The 21,446-nt window shown below is 41.8% G+C and overlaps 1 protein-coding gene across 2 annotated transcripts in view; it reads left to right on the top strand.

The window, feature by feature from the left end:
• Positions 1 to 1,441: 1,441 nt before the first annotated feature.
• The window catches only part of mctp1a (multiple C2 domains, transmembrane 1a), a 142,303-nt gene continuing 122,298 nt past the window's right edge, over positions 1,442 to 21,446 (top strand). For both annotated transcript variants that reach the window (XM_035165923.2, XM_035165924.2), the window contains exon 1: positions 1,442 to 2,517. In XM_035165923.2, coding sequence (XP_035021814.1) covers positions 1,984 to 2,517 — 534 coding nt within the window. In that variant the 5' untranslated portion in view covers positions 1,442 to 1,983. The remainder of the gene's footprint in view (positions 2,518 to 21,446) is intronic.

Here is a 21,446-nt window from a genome sequence, read left to right on the forward strand (position 1 = left end):
ATTTTCAGATTACTCATAGATGTGTGTATATCTACCTACTCCACATCTGGCTGTACGTGAAATACATGTCTTGCGAACTGTTTAGCTTATCGGCTTCACACTTGGCATATATGTTCTTGGTGGTCCTGGGAAGTGTAGTGTCAAATCTGGTGCAATTTGGCAATATGTTCCAAACAAATAAAAATGGAATGAACGGGCAACCAGCGCTCTGTAGCAGGGGCGGGGCAGTGTGCCTTCAGTCCCTGGACTGAGTGAACATGTCTTCTATGTCCTAGGATAAACTACAGCAGCGGTTGACAACTGCATGGGTCAAAGAGCAGGTCAAAATCGCTGCCAGATCTTTTTGATAATTTGATTATTTCTATTTCACCATTTTGGACTGAAACACAGCACAGGTGCTTATCTCCATCATGAAGACATCCTTCATAGAATCTATTGAGATGAATTGCAGAGCTTTGGTTTTGAAAAAAACGTAAACTTGGGTCTGAAGATTGTGTCGGTGGTGTCAGACCTTTTGAAATAGCCGACATGTGATGTATGTAGCAAATTCAGTTTCATTTTTTGAAAAACAAAATCTCCATTGCAGATAAACCAGGTAGAATGGTCACAATGTTCTCTAACGTCACCCTGCACCATAGACTGTATATAAAAAGCTCTGCAAACAATAAAATAGTGATTGTGAAAGTATATTGTACAACTGTTACCACAGGATGAGGAAACTGACAGGTGCTGCTCTAGTTTCAGGCCAAAAACCGTTAAGCTACAGAAGTTGTATGAAGCTGTTTTCCATAGAAGTCTGTTTCTATGAATGAATCATCAGCCTCCATCATCACTCCTACAAGTGATACCAAGGTCATATCAGTGTCACACCAGAAGGCCTCGGACCCTCCCTCCTCTCTAATAGTGGAATCATGTCCATGGAATTGTATAATCCCTTTTGTTAAGGCAATTTTACCCGCCCTGTTGGCAGAGAAAAGGTCGTGCTGTTACGTCTTGTGTATGTGCTACAGGGAGTATGGAGAGAGGTGTTCATTATCATCTCAGTGTGTTTTGTTTCTGTGACTGTGGGTACAGCGTTAACCAGGGGGACAGTGCTGAAACTAGTTGCCAGAGGGGAGGACGTGGTGGGTTGTTATATACACACTGCAGCGGCAGCAGCTAAAAAGAGAGGAGGCTGCCTGCTCTTGGCTGCTGCGTGTGGGTGATAACATTCACTGAAGCCTGACCCATTTGATGGAGAGAGCAGATCCAGGCACGGCTGCAGTGCAGAAGCAATCCAGGCAACACGAGAGACGAGACCTCTTCAAAACCTCCAAGGTTTCGGGGTCATGGTCCGCTCACACACACAGCTCTGTACTTTGAAGGAGTGCATCTAGAGGCCATGCACGAACACGACTCGTCGGTCTGCAAAGAGTCACTCTGAGGTGAGATGACAGTGAACCCACGACTGAAACATAAACATCTCCACGAGGCACTTTGAGGCTGTGTTATGCAATCACCAGCATACAGACGATCCAGGGACGTGACCGGGGTTGGCCAGAGGGAGGCGCACGGTGCACCCTTCATTTGAATAGAGCAATTAATGAGGAAGTTTACCCAAACCCTGGTTAGGCACAGCGTGCACAGCAGGGACGCAAAGACCGACAGCAGCCGAGCAGCATTTATTTTGTGGGTAATCTTGCAGAAGTCACCGCATGAGCTGCCAACTTCACCACTGAGACACATCCTCAGTAGATGAGGCTTCTGCTTTCCAGCAACCACGCTGCCCGGTGTGTGACATGACATGTGCAGCGTGGCCTGCAGAGGTATTCTACAAGGCTCGTTGTGCGACTAACACCCCCTCCATCACCACACTGCGCGTCTACCTCCTGGCGCCCTAAACCGATCATCGGTGGAAGTCCCGAGCCGCAGCAGCCCAACTGTGCCATCCCTCCACTATACCTCCAGAGTGTGCTCAGGCTGGCCGGCTGCTGCACAGGCACCATGGAGCAGAAATCACCCAAGGATGAGGGCACCGGCAAGGGACAGGAGTCCTACCAGCGGAGGATGTGGAAGAATTTCCAGGGGAAAACCAAGCCCTGGCTGAGTCCGAAAGTGGGATCGGAGCGTCGCGGCGCAGGAGGCGCGGAGGGCAGCAAGAAGGAATCCGGGCTGTGGATGTTTAAAAGGAAAAAGAAACAGTTCGACCGGGTGTTCTCGTCGTCGCAGCCCAACCTGTCCAGCTCTCCGCCGGCCTCCTTCGAAGGGGATACGAGGTCCGGTGGCGGCGACGCGGTCCCCGGCACCAGCGCGGACGGACGACCCCTGATGCACCCCCTCGGCGCAGCCTCCGGAGCCACGGGGAGCAAGCCGGAGCTGACGACGCACGGGAGCCCCAAGCTCGCCGTGTCCCAGCTGATCACGTACCAGCAGAAGAGCTCCTCTCTGGGCTCGACGTGCTTCGAGGCACTGGTGGTGGAGCCGGCCGCGGAGCCGGGAGAGAAGGAGGAGCAGCTGCGTAAAAACGCGAGCGATTCCGTGAGTAAAAGAGCAGACACATGTGGTTAAACACTCACCCGGTAACTCTGTCACTACCAAGGGATGATGGACATGAAAATGCGTGATGATGGACCGCAATGCCCCGGAGGTTAAATTAAGTTTCATGATGCTGTGAGGCGCTCAAAGATTCACCGGTCCACTGCTTCCTTTACTGGAGTCCTGCAGCGTGTCGAGCTGTGTGGGCCAGATGACTACATCCAATTCAAATGTATAGGCCCGTGAGATCTTCACTAATAACAAGCTGAGAGCCTACACCACAAGCTACCTGATATATCATGTTACCTTCCCTGCTGCATATTCACTTAATTCCTTATATTGATTTTAAGAAAGGCCACACATGCACTGATATTTCAAACCCCCTCCCTTTGCACACTCTCACCCTTTTTTACTGCCATAATAGTGATTGGCCCCTTGCTTCACAGTCCATCTGTCACAGTGTCCTTGCCTGAAGACAGAGGCTGCAAAAGGGCCCGTGCATGCTGAAGGGTTTTATACGAGGTCTTTCCTTTCTATGAAAAGTGGCCCAGTAGGCGAATGTACAACAGGCATGCCATCAGCAGTGTAGGAGATGGATGTTGTGTATATTCCCACATCACTCAACGTGCTGAGTCAGGGTCTCCCAGGAGAAACTGTATCCAAGGGCCATGTCTGCTGGAGTAAACTAGATCTGATGAGAGTGAGCCGTCTCTCAGGACTCATTCCCTGATATCACTTCTATTCATTAGACCTACTCATGTCATTTCTGTCCCGCTGCCAACTGTAAGAAAGAAATACAGAAGATGCATGACTACCTGTGAAAGACCATAAGTGCCTTCTCATCAGTGTAGCAGCTATCGGAAAGCTTCTCATCTCACCTCACCGCTGAAGCGTTCCAGAGCCTGCTTCTGAGCATCATCCAGATCGCTGTCTAAAAGTAATTTGGCGCACAAGACCACTAAGGTTGGTGCCAAAGATCTCCCATCCATTAAAGTCTCTCCGAAGTGCATTGCACTCAGCTGAAGAGGTAAAGGAAATAAATTATGACTTCATTGAAATTGATCTTGCAGATTCATCACAGCCCTCGCCATGTCAATTACATAATACGAAGAGATCTCACTCTGCCAAATAAAGTTTTAGCATTCAGCGTGAGCCATTGCTTACCCCCTATTGTTGCCATGTTTATCAAAGAGTCTGTTATTCATTTTTTGGATTTTCCACATGGAAAGAACAGAGCAGTGGCAAACACTACTTACAGTAGCAGCAGCATGATGTCCGATATACAGCACGATCTAAAACTGTCATGTAATGAGGTTACAGAAAGACTAAATGAAGCAAAGAGGGGCACGAGATGATGTGTAATGAAAGGAAATAAATAGGATTAAGAGAGATCAGACCGGGTTGGAGAGATAATGAAAGGTGATAAGGTGATAGAGATGTGATTTAAATGAGGGAAGACGGAAGATGATGTGAAGTGTGATAAAGGAAGATTAAAGATGAGAAAAGAAGCAAAGATGAGATTCGACGTATATTCTTTATTTTCTACCCGAGGGAAAAAATCAAGTATATTCTATGATGCATTTTGCATTCGCTCCTACCTGTTCCAATAAGGATTAGAACCTAACGTCAGACATGTTTGCACTCACCCAGAAACCCAGCATTAGGTGAGTGTATTAAACTTATTTATTAAAGTAAAAGCATAAAGCTCCACGCCCCAATTTCATAAATTGAATACGACTATATGGAACGAAACATTGCATAGTTTAATATGGAAAATGAGGGATGGGAGGGATTATTGCCAAGTTTCTGAAGTGATTCCATTATTGACTCAGCAGAGAGTAAAAATGAGCACATTTAACTTTTGCTGCTGGCGATGCAGGACAGTTGCATCTTATTGTGTGTGTGTGTGCGTGTGCGCGCGTGCGCCCCAGCACCTGCTGAAATCGAGAATTTATTACCGTCATCTTCCCAGTATTATCCCCTCAACACATATTTCACTTGTTTAAATGACTTGTACAATTTTAATCAATATACAGAGTCATAAGAGTTATGTTTCGATTCACTCAGTATTCACTTTAGGATGAGTTGGTGTGGTTATTGTGTTCCCCCTAAGTCTGTCTCTTTAATTGTGAATGTTAAATTGTATCGGGTTTATCCCTTCGTAGTGTCTCTCCTTCCATTCAGGTTAACAGGTTTTATTGGATCTACAGAGGTTTCAATAACGCCTTCATACCTGTGTTTTTGTTCTGTAGCAAAGTGGGCCATTCTCTGGTGTAACCTCTGTCTTTCTCTGGAGTGGTTAGCTCTCTGACCCTCAGTGTCAGGCAGAGTTGTCCTTCTGTCGTTACCCGATTCACCTGCAGCCCAACATTACTTTTAAATACAGTCAGACCGAGGTGAGGCATGTTTTTTGTGTAGATACTTAACTCTGCTCTGATCTGGTGAAAACAATAAGTTTTAAATACAGGCGAGGACGATACTTAAATCAGTGATAAACAACTTCTCAAAATAGCTTTTGAACGGCTTCAAGACTGCTTTTGGAGTGGGTTTTAGACCAGCAGACCAAATGGAGCTGTATTTTATTTATATATTTTATTTATTTGCTTCATTCCTTGCTCTGTCTCCCACAATACAGATTTCTAATCTTCATTCTCGGTCAGGCCTCATTACCTTAACATGCTAGTTTAATTTGCTGAAGAACATTTGTCATCAGCTGTACACTGGTGGGCAAAATGTTATGCAAGTTGAAAGAGTAATTCGAGACCAGTCAAGTTTATAAAGCATTGAAAATATCTAAAACAACCAGAATTGACCAAAGTGCTGTATATTAAAAATGTGAGGAACAAGAATAAATGAAAAAAATATCTTTTGTCTCCTTTTCTCAATAGTTATATAACTATTGAGAAAAGGAGAGATGTGGGATGGTAAAGTGGAGGTGATTTTGTGGCTCACTGTGCGCTGGCATCAGCTGCCTGCTCCAGCCGGTTTACTGTGCTCACACATGGTCTCTTCTGCCATGTTGAACATAATAGTTTTCCACACGTATGAACATGTTCATCGCCAAACATAGTAAGACGTGTGGAACACAGCGTGAAGGTCCCCGGGTCAGTGCACCTGCTCGGCACCTGATACCAGCGCCGCCATCTCTGTATAATGATTCTGCAGAGGTGATGCAGCAGAGATCATTAGATGGCGAGAAGGTCTTAGGCATCATTTCCAACATGTGTCTCTGTTGTTCATTAACTTGCACACTGCAGCCATGCCTCTGCTTTCCTGTGGTTTCTTACTGTAAGTGTCGCTGTCCATGGTAACTGTGGATGGAAACATTTAAACCAGACTAGTAGGATACTTAAACAGAGCAGTGATGGCTAAATATGGCCGTAGATTGCTGGGATTTTAAATAGAAAGCACTGTATCTTTTACATCTTTTTATTCTCAATGAAATATTTAATTTAATCAAAAACAAATCACAGTACTCTACACTGAGTTCTCACACATGTTTTCCTTCCTCCATCCTTTCGCTCAGCTCTTATGTAGTTCTTTAAATTATTTAACACACATGAACCAGGCAAGTAGGTTTTTGTGTCACAGAGACTAACAGCCTAATGCTAAACATACCCAATGTAAAATATGCTTGGCAGGTTTTTCTATTCCTATAAATGTGTGGTAATGTTTGGACATGACGTGTTATACACCTGTTTATGGACGAACATGGCCTGGCCAAGTGTTTCGTCCTTTTTAAACCACTGAGTTAGTGTGTTGCTTTTAAAGTTTTTAAATAGTGCAGTATCTGAAGAAATGTGGAGTTGATAACATGTTCAGGATCAGAATTTGTGATATGGAACCATTTCCTTATCCTCTTATCTTGCAGCTTGTCTGAGGATGTTCTGTGACTAAAATCTTGTAAAGTGAGACTTGTTCAGACAGCAGCGTCAGATGTGGTCCAATCGGTTTACTGAAATGTTATCAGAACCATGACCGATAGTTTACAGATGTCGGTACATCCTGCATGCCAGATTTACCGGCGATTTGTTTTAGTTATTGTCCTTTTTTTGACGATGCAGTGACTGTAAGATGAGGAATTTTAGATGTCCTGTCGGGGGGGAATGAACAGCTTCACGGTCACTTGGGAACAGCCCGGCCTCGTCCTGGAAGCGTCCTGATGACAGCTTAAATTAGGATTCATTACAGCCCCGGGTGGGCTGTAACAGACTCTGACAGGAAAATGATTGATTCTGACCCCGTAGGTGTCTGGGCAAAAAGAACTAGGAGGAAAGAAATCGCATGGTGAAAGTATGGCAGACACCATTTGGAGTTGTTGATAGATTTTAGCTCTCACTTTGTGTGAGAGTGTCTCATCCTGCCTGGTGTCTGCTACCCACACATCTGACTGCACCTCGGTCTCTGCCATGATGGACATGTGTGTGAACAACCTGTGATGGACAGTTTAATTGATTTTACATGGCAAGTGCTATTAAGGGCAGCAAATTTAGATCTAATTTAATTTAGATGGAGCTGATGTGATGGCTCAGTCATTTCCAGTGTTGACGAAAGGTGTTGAACTGTTGCTTCTGCTTCCTATGAGTTTCCAAGGCCTGTCTGCATTTGAAGATATGTGAAACCTGGGTGCGCCGAAAGCTTGAATTTCCCACAAGTATGAATGTGAGTGTTACCTTGTAACTATGCTATGAATTAGTCACCTGACAGCATGTTGCTTTCGATTTGTTATACAGGAAACACGTTCAGCGCAAGACTGAGACCATCAAAATGCACCACAGAGCGCAGCAGCAAGTCTTTCCTGCCTGTGGCTATACAACTAACTCCTCCCTCTGAGTCAACGGACTGGACTCATTAAAATGCCAGCAATATCCGCACATACCCATGCTTGCGCTAAATTCTCGATGTACAGAACACACATATTGTATATATTTCATATTTTATATATTTAAAAAAATCTTTATATGCTTATATTTCTCCTCTTGCATGGAGCTATTGTAACAAACACAATAGAAGACTTCTCTTTTTCCAGGGAATAAGAGTCAGAAGTACTTTATTGATCCCAGGGGGGAATTTTTCAGTTTTGAGTCATTTCATCTCAAATGTTTTTTTTTGTTGGTACCCATTGAATTTGAAAGCTGTCCTGCAATATAAAGAATCTATTTGGTCTATTTTTTATTTCAATTGAGAAAGCCAAATTCAGGGCAACCCAGCGGTGCGGTGGTTTGCACTGTCACCTCACAGTAAGAAGTTCTTTCTGTGCGGAGTTTCTCTCTGTATCTGCGTGGGTTTTCTCCAGCAACTCCAGCTTCCTCCCACAGTCATATACTGTAACTCATTTAAATTTGGGACTCAGAGTTGCCTGTGTAATCATGAGAGTATCTACGTTGGCTCTGCGATATGCTGGGGACTTGTCGTGGGTGTAACCCGCCTCTTGCCCAATGTCAGCTGGGATTGGTCCCATCTCCCTCCGCGACACTCAAAACGTTAGTGTAGATGATTGATGGTTTCCAAACTCAACTGGGAATTGAGTCATTATCTGCTAATACGCTGATGCCTGTATTGAACAAAAGTAAAAAAAGAAAAAGATAATTGAGTTATACAAAGACATAATAAAAGCTGCAAGCTATCAACTTTTATCGACTGGAATCAACAAATTCACTTGAGTGTGAAGTTGAGTCTTTTTTGCACCAAGTTCAACTGCCAGCTTAACTTGATCAAAAAAATTGAGAATTTTTTAAAATTTGATCTTATAGTTTATCCCCCCCCTCTGCCTTTCAATCATTCAGTATATGTTCCTGCAGCAAGGGCACGATCTTTCTGTGTTAGTCAGTCCTTGCCCTCAGCCAAAAAAAAGGTCTCATTTTCCTTCCTTCCATCACTCGTCACGGGTCCTTGAGGGATAACCTTACCTGCATTGTCTCTCCCTGATCTATGTCACATGTCCTCTGCTCTGATCCCAGCCTCAGTCTCTCGGATAACAACACTCTTCCTTTACCAGAGCTTTGTGAGGACAAATTTAAAGTATTTCCTCCGCCGTCAGACGCCCAGACTGTGTGCTGCGAGACGGGAGCTGTGCACTGTGACATTGTGTTACCCTCCGGCGTTGGTCTCTCCCGTCCACAGCCTCATACGCACACACAGCCAAGCCCATACACATGCGGCTAATGTAATCCCAGGCCTGCACAGACAGTCACTCGGTAGTCTGAGGCCCGAGTGTTATTGTAAACAAGGTTAACTGTCACAGTGTAGACTACTAAATGACTCTGGAGTGCCGGTGTGCCCTCCTGAATGGCAGCTTCGCTCAGATGGAGAAAATCTGATTGATGTGGCGCTGGTATTACGCTCAGAATCGACTCCTTCCTCCTTCTCCTCTTTTTTAGCAAGATGCAATGATCAGGCAAACTGTATCGTATCAAAATACATTAACAAAGGCCAAAAGCAGGGGCAAACATTGTCCGAGTAACGACACTGCAGGAGGAGATGGGTCGGCCTTTCAATCAATAGGTCGGGCCAAGGATAGTTTTCTAACTCTTGATGCTGCCCCGCCACACAGATTAATCATCAGTCGAGAATTCGACCAAAGCGGTGGATTCAACAGGAAGTGGGTGTTTGTGTGTGTCAGTGTGTATGCATTGGGAAAGTGGTCAAATAACAGACGACATCCAACAATAGGCTGCTGTTTGAGAGTTGTTGTTTATCAGGAAGCAGATATGCTTTTGTTTTGTCTGACAGGTCAAGTAAAGGTGTCATTTTCTCGTTTGAGAGCGCAGACAAAGACGATGTGAAAATTTAACAAGCAGCTACGACGGCTTTCACAAGTGGGTCGGATGCACAAGATGAAAAGACGAACCCAGGCAGACGCAGACAGACGGTAATGAAATGTCACAGGTGGGCCGCGGCCATTCTCTTCCAGACAAAACGACACGTGGTGACCAAAGTCTTTTGGGTGCTTTCCTTACTCTGCATGCTAATGAAACGCAGATGATTTGCAACTCAATTTAGACCACACTTCCTCAGTGGCGAGGGAATATTGTATAATTGCAAATGAGCTTCCCTGTAGCATAGATGAAGATGTCCCAATAGTCACTGAGTCGTAAGTGTTCCTGTGGCCCATTAAGATCAATATGGGAGCTGGATGTACTGCATATTAAGGGGACGTGTGTGTGCACCTCTCATTGTTGTCCCAAGGGTGTTCCCAGTGTGTACTGGTTGTTTAATATGAATGTGGTCCATTCTGCCAAAATACCCACTAGAGAATATATGAGCGGATTTCCATATTGTCACCCTGGTACCTCATTTGAGTATATTTGAGACATTTACATAAATCTAAATATCCTGTCAGTCCTCTGTAGTCTGTTTTGTTTCTAGAAATCTGCTTTTGGCAGAGGATAAAAGGAGAAATGACTGTGACCTTAGTTTACCACTAAGCTACTTTTTAAATATTGATGGCTTTATTTTACAATGTAGCATACATTCTAAACTGCTTTCCCTATAACTCAACTTCTAAACATTTCAAATATAATTTCATAAACTTTCACTGTTTTTAAAGATGTGTAATCAGAATTTCAAATTTTTGACAAAGGGTTTAATCAATCTGAAGGTTTTGAACAGGGAGGGAGCATCTTAATGGGGTTTACTGGGAAGTCGATGTAATCACCTGAAAAGCCACTGTATTGATCCATGGGACAGAGAGAGAAGCAGAGACACAGATGGAAGTTGGTGATACTAATGTAGAGTTTGGGCAATTTTTGTAAGTGAGATTTAAACGCCCACCTCATGTTTTTTATTGGATGTCTTTTCAGTAACGTTTGGCCGGTTTTCAGTGAATTTGTCACTGGGACTGATTTTAGAGGCAAAGTTTCCACTGCAGTTAATTTTGCTGAATAAAAAGCTGGTCAGCAGAAACTTGCATACAAATCCTAAGATCTGTTTGTTTGTTCTTTCTACAAGAATTAATTTTTTGGTTTGAGATAGCAAGTACCAAACTGGATATAAGTCTATAAAGTAGGTTTGTATAAATAGTTTCTTTTTAAATATAGGATTTCTTCAATTACATTTCTCTTTCTCTGTTTAGTTTTTCTGATAATGCAGTGTGATAGTCTGTGGCTCAGAGGTTAAATCAAGGAATGGGGTAATAAGAAGTATGTTGGTGTCTCATAACTTTGGCTACACATGGCGTCACTATTTTGAGTGTATGCAACTCATTGTCCACGTGTCCCCACTTCCTCCCATTTAGGTTTACCACCAACACTGCAGCTTCACTTTTAGGGAGCTTTATATACAGTCAATGGTGTGCAAGTGTCTCTGGGTGTTTGGTTTTATGTACTCGATTGACCTATACTAGATTAATTAACTGGAATCTGGTTGAAGCCCATCTGATTCCACTCTGTGCTTCGGTTTGCTCAAGGCGATTCTAAATGTTGTTTTAACTCTACATTAGTGTAGGTAGAGGGGGCGCTTGTGTTTTAGATTATACATTACATTAAAAACAGTAGCCTTTATGTTAATTCAAGATTTACATTTTATGCACTCAGCTGATGCCTAGAGCAATTTAAATTTAAAAAAGTTGGATTAAGTCACACTCGTGTTGTGCAGGTACTGAAATATTGCAGTAAAAAGTGAGGTAAAGACCACAGGAAAATATTGTAGAACAGGAGGATAACATCAACATAGGATATAACCAGAGTGGGTGGACTTCTGACTCACCCAAGCCCTTAGTTTTTCTATAGGTCCATTGACATGAAACATATATTATGGCAAGTTCACTTCTTACCTAGGTGATAAGAGATTTAGGTTAAGTCAACACAAACCATTATCAGTGTTTTTTTTGTTGGTTTGCCATCTGAACATGGAGCAGACAGCCGCCTGCGGACGTGACTGCTGCTGTCCTGACACACTGGTGTGGAAGGATGCACCTCATCACGGGCGAGCACAACTGAGCGCTTTTACCACGGAGCCCTGGTTTGTTTATACAAAGCATTGTGTGTGTCAGATGTTATGAAAATGACGGTGGTGACAAACAGGGAAAGCCTTCTGACCCGTACGGTAGTTTAGATCATTGATACTGTTTGATGTATTGTGAGGGATCAATTTATACATATTGTGCCTGGTTATGTTTGGAAAAAGGAGAGCGTGTGTGTGTGCGTGTGCGCGGGGTGAAGCCAATATCACTTGAATCTGATTTGGCTCGTTTGAATGATATTTGCTTTTTTCTCTCTGTGGGATTGAAAGGAAATCTAAAACCATTAGTATGCAAGAAAATACCGGATGAACAGCAGGTCAGTTGACAAGCATTCAGCTATGTATTGTTAGGTCTTTATGAAAAAATGTATTCATAAACTAATCTGTATCTCCCCCTTACACATAAACTGGTGCTTCAGTAAGACGAGGGTTAGCTAAAGCTAAAGAGATGATCAACCCTTAATCTCTTTTCGAACAGTCATGGCTTATCGACTTGACCTTTACAGTTGGCCATGATCCCAGATCAACTCGGTTACTGCTGCTGTAAATAAATAATATAAAGCCTTCTCTGAAACAGCAACTGCCCAACTTTGAATACCACCGTTAATTTATATATTTTGCATGTATTTTACGTGTTTTCCCTGAAATCTCAGACTCAGCAGTTCATAAATGTTATTTCTGTTAGTGTCTCTGTGAAGCCGTCATTTTGTTGGTGGGGCTATGATTTTATTCAGGGCTCTGACTGAGAGCAACATCATTTCGGCACATTACCATCACATAACAGAAAATATCAGACAGCAGCATCTCTGCAGTACTCTCATTCTGGGATGCTGCCTCTCGAGCAGACTGAGGATCAGCTGATGTTAGCCTCCGCCTGTTAGTAAAGAGTCCGACAGCATGAAATCAGCGTCTCACCTGCTTCAGAGAGAAAACTCATGGGTTATGAACTTTGGTGAGACTGCAGCTGAATTGGGCAAGTGCTTGGACTTAGTGCCACCTACTGGTGCAAAGCTGATGTTGACCTCTGCAGAAAAGACAGAGAAAACTGACAGGATACCATTAGAGGTTTTAGTCTGATCCTAGATGGATGGGATGCTTGACCTTCCTTTAATATCAAATCATAATTACTTTCTGCATCGCTTTCTAAACACTGCAGTTTTTCTCTGTGATTATAAAGCACTTTTATAGCAGCTTTTAAAAAAGTTGATGGACACCGTTCATGCATAAATCATAATCTCTTCATGGGTGAGGTCAAGTGCTTGTAATGCTTGTATAATTGGTCTTTTTCCCTGAAATTGTAGCTTCTCTTAATATTTTACTTCCAAAGGTTGCAGTCAAACAGCCTTTAGGATCAGGCTAAATCACATAAGTTACACCATCTGTTCATGTGCATGTGGTTTATGACCCAGTTATATTTTGTTTATTTATTTAGTTATATATCTTTTTTGTTGTATTTTTGCTTTTGCTTATGTATGTAGGCCAACTTCTAATATGATCTGCCCCTAATGTCTGTACTTCATCCATTCTTTTCAGCCACTTGTTATTTATAAACAGGCAGGTTAACAACAACTCACCTTATTTTTCATGTATATTCAAATATAACGTCTTTTTAATTTGTGACTTTATTGGAGGAGAGATAGTCAGACTCCCAAATAGGCTGTTGCAGGTTTATTCAAAAATTATATTTTAAATGCATGTGCCTTCACGCATACATGCATGTTGCATTTGTGTGTCCAGCTGTTTGTTGCACTGGATGATCTGTGCATGTTTGCTATAATAAGACACCGGAGTCTGTTCTCTGTGTGTTGCTCAGTCCTGTATCTTGGTCTGGGACCTGAGTGCTACAGCAGCCAGACTCTGCTTTTTCTCTCCACTACAGTATGAAGAGGCGTTTTGTCCTCACTAGAAAATCAGTCATCCGAAGAAGTCATTTAGCATTCATTTCTTTTCGACTGATTGAAGTCACATCAGGTTAAATGATTTCAGTTATTTCCACCATAGGTCTCTGAATACAATAATACAAATATATTTTCTTCTTAGATTGATTTACCCTGAACACATGAAAACTCAAGCAGAACTCTAATTTATTTTAGATTTTCATGTGTCGGATCAATATAGAAACCGGTGACGCATTCAAGGAAAACCCTGCAGAAAAGGCTGGAGAAACAGGAAGACAACACCTCCATCTGTAGGGTGCCAAGGGTCACTGAATGCTTTCAGTTTGAAAATGTTATGAAATATATGCTTTGGCCTCCACAGTCACCTGAGATCAAACCAATAGAAAATAGGTGTAATATGGCAAATTTTGTATTGGTGGGTTAGACGGCTCTCTCCACCACCATCATTAAAATATCATTTGTAAAAAATATATTCAGTGTTTTTATATAAATGATATTTATGGTTTTGTATATGATTATATTAAGTTTAAGTAATTATAGTCAATTAAATGCAAGCAGAGCTGTGATGTAACATAAATAGAAGTAAAAGTTTCTATCTAGGTAGAAAATCTTAATCATAAATGAATCATAGAAATGGGGAAATACAATTTTCTATTTGTCACGCCTTGTATGACAAATGTTACTGCAATGTGTTACAGATATTTTTCCTTTTCTGAAGTTTTAAACTTGGGAGGCTTTTAGATGGATGCACACCAATATCTTTTCTCCCTGATAGATGAAAGTTGATGTAGGCGTCTGGAAACCTTTGATCTGTATCTCCGCCATGCAGTTTTAGCAACAGAACTCTTCCCCCTGGTGAGCTGTTGAATAAATCTCACAATTTAAAAATGTATTTTTGAAGAACATAAGAGCTCTGCGTACCGTGTGTTTTTGAGGAGGGAATAGGATGAGGATCAGGAGAGGAGGCAATCAGGCGGAAAGACACATACTGTAGGTTTCCAGCAAGTTCCACCTCCAGTGAGCAACTCATAAATCACACTGATGCATACTGCAGCACCTGTACGGTGCAGAGTGGGAGAGACAGCCTATTGTCTATTATATCCGAGCTGGAGGTTTCACTGGTCGTGGTTCCCGTCTCATGAAGCTGGAATTTGTGTGAAAGAGATTGACTGAGCTTTCCTCCTCCTCTGATTGGCTGACATCTGATGAATTCCCCGGCTCGTGTTTTAGTGGTTACCACTTCCTCATCACGTAGCTGCTGCTTGTGCCAGAGGATATTTTAGAAGAGCTCAATGTCACCAGGTCCAGCGATTTTTGCTTCATCTTCTACATCCTCCTCCGCACTCTTTTGGTATTCCTCCAGTTTCCCTTGCCAGCGTGATGTCACCACCAGCTCTCTCCGCTGTGTCTAAGCTCGGTCATCATCTCCTCTTTCGCAGCATCTTCCATGAGGAGGAATTGTGAAGGCAGGTCTGCAGTTTGCTTCTGCACCTGTTTCTTCACCATCCTGTTGATCCAAATCATGCAGAGCCTCCTGTTGATATAGAGACGTTCCATTCTGCCAGTTGCTGCCATTAGGGTGTTTTCTTGCCTTGAGTTCTGTGGAAAAATAAACCGTGTGATTTCTAAAGTTATTTCCTCCTTTTCCTGTATACCAAAGACACCGCGTCTGTTTCCTTTCTCAAAGGTGTGGATTAACGTTTGCTAGCCGGACACCTACACAAGAAACGTGTATTACGATATATGGTTGTATAATAAGTATTGTTAGAAGCGTTTGTTGCCCAGCTCATGGTACAGATGCACTTTTCTAATTAAATGTATCATCCACATGATGCTACACCCATGTTTTCACACACTGTGTGTGTGTGTGTGTGTGTGTGTGTGTGTGTGTGTGTGTGTGTGTGTGTGTGTGTGTGTGTGTGTGTGTGTGTGTGTGTGTGTGTGTGTGTGTGTGTGTGTGTGTGTGTGTGTGTGTGTGTGTGTGTGTGTGTGTGTGTGTGTGTGTGCGTGTGCGTGTGTGTTGAAACACACAGCTCTTTACACGATGTGACCTTTCAGTGATATCTATGATTGATCAAGGTTCCCATAGTCACAATTGACTTGGTTTCACTGAAGGCAGTGAATCAATGAATCAAAAACGTAAAACGAAGCAGTGTTCATCTTATTTACTCCCCATGCAGTCTTCATTAGGACTATTTTTATCTAGTAGATTTCTGATAGCAGTGCCCCCTCTGAAGACTGTTTGCTCAGCTGCCGTCTTTTCAGGTCCTCAGAGCTGCTGACAGACGGAGATGGCTGAACAGAGGTTGGAGTCAGTGTGGATTTACCTGACTGAACACTTGAGTAGTGCTTACACATTGCTCATATTTCCCAGTCATCTTAAGCTAAAATAGTCTCTTTAATAAAAGCCAGTTTTATAATATATCTTTGCAGGTGAAGAAGTTTAATCCGCAAGCTAACTGCACCCACTCTTTTTTAGATGTTGCCTAGCAACACAAGTTTCAGGACTTGAGAGGCTGCACTCAAAGTGGGTTTTACCCCTTTTCTTACTTAATGGATCAAATCAGCATGAAGAGCAGCTGTAAGAACATTTAATGATTTGGTTTTTTTTTAAGAAACTTTGACATATAAAGTACAAGTAAAGCTTATACAGGTTGGATCTGTATAGACCGCCAGAGTTAGGGCTTACATAGATAACTACCATGAATTAAAAGGGTTGATAAATGTTAATAAAAAAATGTCTCTTCCTCTGTCTCCTCCTTTTGTATGGATTTGAATTTCAACAGCTCTGGAGATGTGTTGCCATGTAACATCTTAGTGCATTTAAAGTCTGATTAATTATTAGATAAACAATTACATGCGAAAAATTGGTGTTTATCAAATAACTTAAACGAACATGTGCAATATATTGTTAGACTATTTTACATTACGTTCTATCATATCTTAAAGAATGAAATGAAAACTTTACACAGATTTTTACTAATTAGTGATGACAATGTGCAGCATGCACACACACATTATACAGTTGTCATATTAATATCAACATCAATGGAAAACCTTTTATTTTTCTATCTATTCATAGGATCAATAGGAACAGAAATATCTGTAATAGTTTGCGTTCTGTCCCAATTCCCATCAGAGGCCCGTCTGCTGTTCTGTGCTGTGCTCCAACAGGTGGCTGCTATTTCTGTCAGTCCTGATTACGACCACATGTCTTAGTCTACTTGACAAGACTTTCCTCCTCACGCAATTACTTTTCATTTTTACCTATCATTTTGATTACAGCTCTTTTGACCTGCCTTTTATCATCTGCCTCATTTATCATTAACTGAATATTTCTCTTGATTCTCAAAGACAAATATCAGGGACTTTGAGGGGTATTGTTGACTGTTGACGATATAAGGACGTGTGAGAAGGATCATATTCCTGTTCCTCTTGACAGGCTGCCTGTGTCATACATTCATTCACAAATGTGTTAATTCACTGGCCTGACATCAGTGTGCTGCTCCCTCTCTGGTGACCTCCGAAGCTGTGAGAATGGATTCCCATTGGTGTATACATCTGCTGTTGACACACCAGCTGACATACTGGATACTGCATGGCACACACACAGACACACACATTACCCATGAATAGTCTGTGTTACTCAGCCTGTTGAATGTGAGAGACATTGGACTGTTTCAACTATGAGCTCCACAGAGTCAGGGGTGAGTTTCATATCCCTTTGTTGTAACTAATATATGATGAAGCTCGTTAACAGCATTATCACGATATTTAATTTTTTGTGTATCATTTACTGTTATAACTGCACTGCACATTGATCCTATAATCAGTTTTGATTATAACAACCTCTGTTTTCATTTAACTTTTTGATGGTTTATTAGTCGAAACAAAATCTCTGTCTCGGTATATTTGAAGAAAATAATTTCCAATACTCACATGAGAGGCTCCCAAAAGAGATTTCTGTTTATTACTCTGCTTTATTTTAATGGCATGACAGCAGTGACTCTCCATTGGCAAAACGCAGCAGTACCCAGTCCAGTAGTGTTTTATATACTTGTGTTTAAAGTTGTGCACCCTCACATGTCAGAAAACATAGGTTGTGTCTGAAACCAAATTTTGTCACTCCTTCCTACTCGCTGTATAGGGAGTTCCATTTAGGGGAAAGGGGACTATATAGTGAGCTAATAGGCAAAATAAAATAACGGACGATACTGTTGTCTTACAATTACAATGTTTCGTATAACTTTGATTGGTATATTATACTTAGCATATTTTCACACATGAATAAATAGAACATATTTAGTTTCTGCTACAACTTTCAGTTCTTTTCAATCAAATTGTTTCATCTGAAGCTTTTTATTTAGACATGGCACAATTTAGTTTTTACATCATACAGTTCTCTATCTTCTCTGTGGGATGAGCATGATGGAATACATATTGCTCTGTTAGTAACCACTGAGTTTTTCATGATGCATTGTGGGATACAATGAGTCCAGTATATGGAATATAAATCCTCACTAAACCTTTGGACAACGTTACGAAATGGTGAACCACTACAGTGAGTAGTGACTGATTTTATAGACACAGCAGCCACACATTATTTTGTTTGTGTGTTATACTTTGTTCTCCCCTATGTATTTTAAACTCGCTGCAAAAGGAAAACCGCTCAGTTGCTGTATGTGCTCACACATAACTGAAATGCAATGTAGACTATACTGTGTCATTACCTGAATCGGCGTATGCAGTGATAACAGTTGTGCTCATTAGAGTTTTCTGTGACAGAAAATCTGTGATCATTTACTGTCTGTCAAGAAAGAGAGAGAGAAAGCTTGTTGTAATGCTACATTCACTCGTTTAACCGTCTTTCATTTATTCTCTATCAACACCAGTAAATAACGAGACTACACCATTTATTCAAGTAGGAATTCTTATCGGCTTCAATAATGGCACAAATCTCGAGGCCTTGTGGTTAGTACAACACATACTGTATATAGCAGTCCAGTGAACTACATCATTGACAATTTTGTGTTTACACACTAAGTATGTGCACTAGTTGGCTTTTCAATTGACTGTTGCTACCCCCTCCTTCTCCCAATGCCTGGATGATGTGAATCAGCAAGTGGGTCTCATAAAACCTCTGTGGTTTGGCAGTATTTTAATCTAGAAAATTAAAATAGATTGCAGGCTATGTCACAATAAACTGGCATAAATCCACCACAGCATGGCATGTAGTTATTGACCTAATTTGTACCACAGGGTTAGACACATTTCACAAACCAATATAACCTCACGGCTTCCCCTTGATTATTAAAGTTGTGGCGGCCTCCCACAGTCTAATTTGTTCTGCATGCGTTTCACAATGAACTAAAAATATTTTTACAATTAAAATATGACTGTGATTCTGAATCCTGCAAGACCAGAGAGTTCAATAAGACACTGAAAAAGTCCTTTGTGATAAACTTCCCTCATGGAAAAACCTCATTTACATTTTAGATTCATTTTAGTCTCATTGTGCTAAATCACGTTTTGAACTGAGCAGTGTTACATTCCAGGAGGCTTCCAAGCCAGAGAGACACGATAAGCACAAGACAGCTGCTTATGTGCTGTAAAAGTTAGAATTAGCTTTGTTTTAAAGAGGACATGACCTACATGTATGTTGCCTGTTGCTTTGGCTCAATAACCTGCAACGCAGAGTTAACACAAACAACAATAACAGTTACCAGGAATTAGTCTGCACCAATACCACTGAATTCTGGTACTCAAATTCAATACCAGAGCAAATATAAAAAACGACACAGGCTGCTACACACACACACCTCAGTCAGAATGCAAGCTGTTTATGGTGAGAGATTAGTTATTAAGAAACAATCACTCACCCAGCTCATGTTATAATAAATCGCTACAGCAGTCTCAACAAGATAATATTTTAACATCTTGTTTTAGCAAGGCATAGACAGTAAATGGTCCAAGTCCTGGGACTTCAATAACACTTCTTACAGTCACTGTAAACAGACATACCAATTTCATACCAAACTGTCCAAGGTAACTCAAATTTTAAAGGAGAATGGGAACAAAAGGGAGCCGAGGGTTGGGCACCTCATCGACTCGGTCAGAAGTTGGAGGGTGGCAGCAGTTTATGTAGTAGCAAAGTTAAGTCGAGAAGGGTTGGAGGAGGAGGGAGAGGGAGACAGACGGAGACATTGGCAGAGACAAAGGTAAACAGATCAGTGAGATGAATCCTTGTATGGATCCAGGGGAAGCAGGGATTCTCCCAGGAGGGGGTGTACTGTGTCATGTCTGGCTCCGACAGTGTGTTACCCTCCTGTGTTGGCAGCCATCAGGGCTACTCAGCCTTTAACCAGGCTCTGCTCTTTATACAAGTCTGCATTTATTATTCCTTCACCTGCCCTGACCTGAAACTCTTTCTTACATTTCATTTCATTACGCTGTTCAGTCTTATTTCTCCTTAGGATTTCATTTTGCTCCGATTTGATTGAATCTTTGTTTTCTATAATAACTAGCACATTTTTTCTCATGTAGAATATTAGTCACTTTTTTACTCCTTCTGTTTGACATCGTCTTGCTCTGCAGCAGCACTGATGGTGCTTGTGTCTTATTAATGCCAGTGGTGATGCCAAGGCCTTCATTGTGTTCTGTCTTCTTTATTTTTTATCACAGCTGTTACAAGCAATTTTTGCAAATACAAACATTTATGATGGAAAATAAGAGCACATCTTAGATCTTACAAATAGAATTGATCTATAAAACTGCTTCCATCCATCAATCGTTTTCTGCCAATTATACACGATTGTTTCGGCATAGCAGCAGGTCTAGTAAAATAATCCAGAGGAGATCTATAATGTCTGGTGAGACCTAAGTCCACCCTGCATGTGGCCTCCATAAATTGAATTCAAGGGCAGGTCTAATGGAAGGAGACCAGGAGGCATCCTAATTAGATCCCCAAACCACCTCATCTGCAATCCCTTTTAACGTGAAGGAGAAGCAACCCTTTAGCTCTTTTCTCGAAGCTCCTCATATCTCTTATGGCCTGTTAAGGTTCAACCGGGCCCAGGGGTCTCCTCCTTTGTAGCCTTTATTACTATCAAACAGTGAAGGCAATTTCCCAGTGTTTTATGTTACCTTTTCATAAAAGTGATTCTCAGTGAGTTCCACATTTGGCGAGAGAAGAAAAGCACTGGTATCAGATTGGTACTCAGTTTTGGCAGATACTCTGAGTTGAGAATTAGGAATCGGTTTCAGGAGAGAAAAGTTGGACCAGGCATCACTGTTGGATAATCAGCTTATAGTTAAATCTGTACACTGGTGATCATATCATGTTCCAGATACACAATTATTCCAGTTATCGACTTTCAACAGGACTATTCCAGTCAAATTCAACTTTGCACAAACATCCAATAGAAAGGCAATGGGCGTGTGGGTGAACACACACACACACACACACACACACACACACACACACACACACACACACACACAAAGCCAAACACTTTTGTTAAAGCTTTACCTTCACCTTACTGTCCATTGCTGTAGCTCCTCTTTTCAGTCTCTGTCTGAAATACTTGGTTTTAGCTCCTGTCTCTTTAAGACCCCCATCACAATAAAGCATAGTTTACTCTGATTGGCCAGGTGCCCCTCTCTGTTGTGATGGTCAACCTCTTCCAGCAGGTGTAGGAAATCTTGGCTTCCACCCTTGTTTTACCCGGACCACAGGTGTGCGTTATATGTCACAATGGTGTGGAAGTATGTAACTGCTGACAGGGCATTTCAGGGGGTTCAGTGGAGGAGAGGAGCTCCCTTTACTGCTGACTTGGGGCTGTTTAACTTTTTAACAACCTTTGCAAAATGAATGTAACAGGAAAGAGGACAGGACATGAGTGAAAAAAACAATATCTCTCCTTTACAATAACAACTAGAGTCAGAAAGCAAAAGAGCTTCCCAGACTTTTCTCTGACTGATTCATCATTTGGGTCGTCTAAGATGCTGTATATATTTTTTCACTATTTTATAGCGTCTCTTTTACAATTAAAAAACAGATCTCTCTCTCCCAGT

The sequence above is a fragment of the Hippoglossus stenolepis genome, chromosome 9 (genome assembly GCF_022539355.2).
Source record: "Hippoglossus stenolepis isolate QCI-W04-F060 chromosome 9, HSTE1.2, whole genome shotgun sequence".
Classification (NCBI taxonomy): Eukaryota; Metazoa; Chordata; class Actinopteri; order Pleuronectiformes; family Pleuronectidae; genus Hippoglossus; species Hippoglossus stenolepis.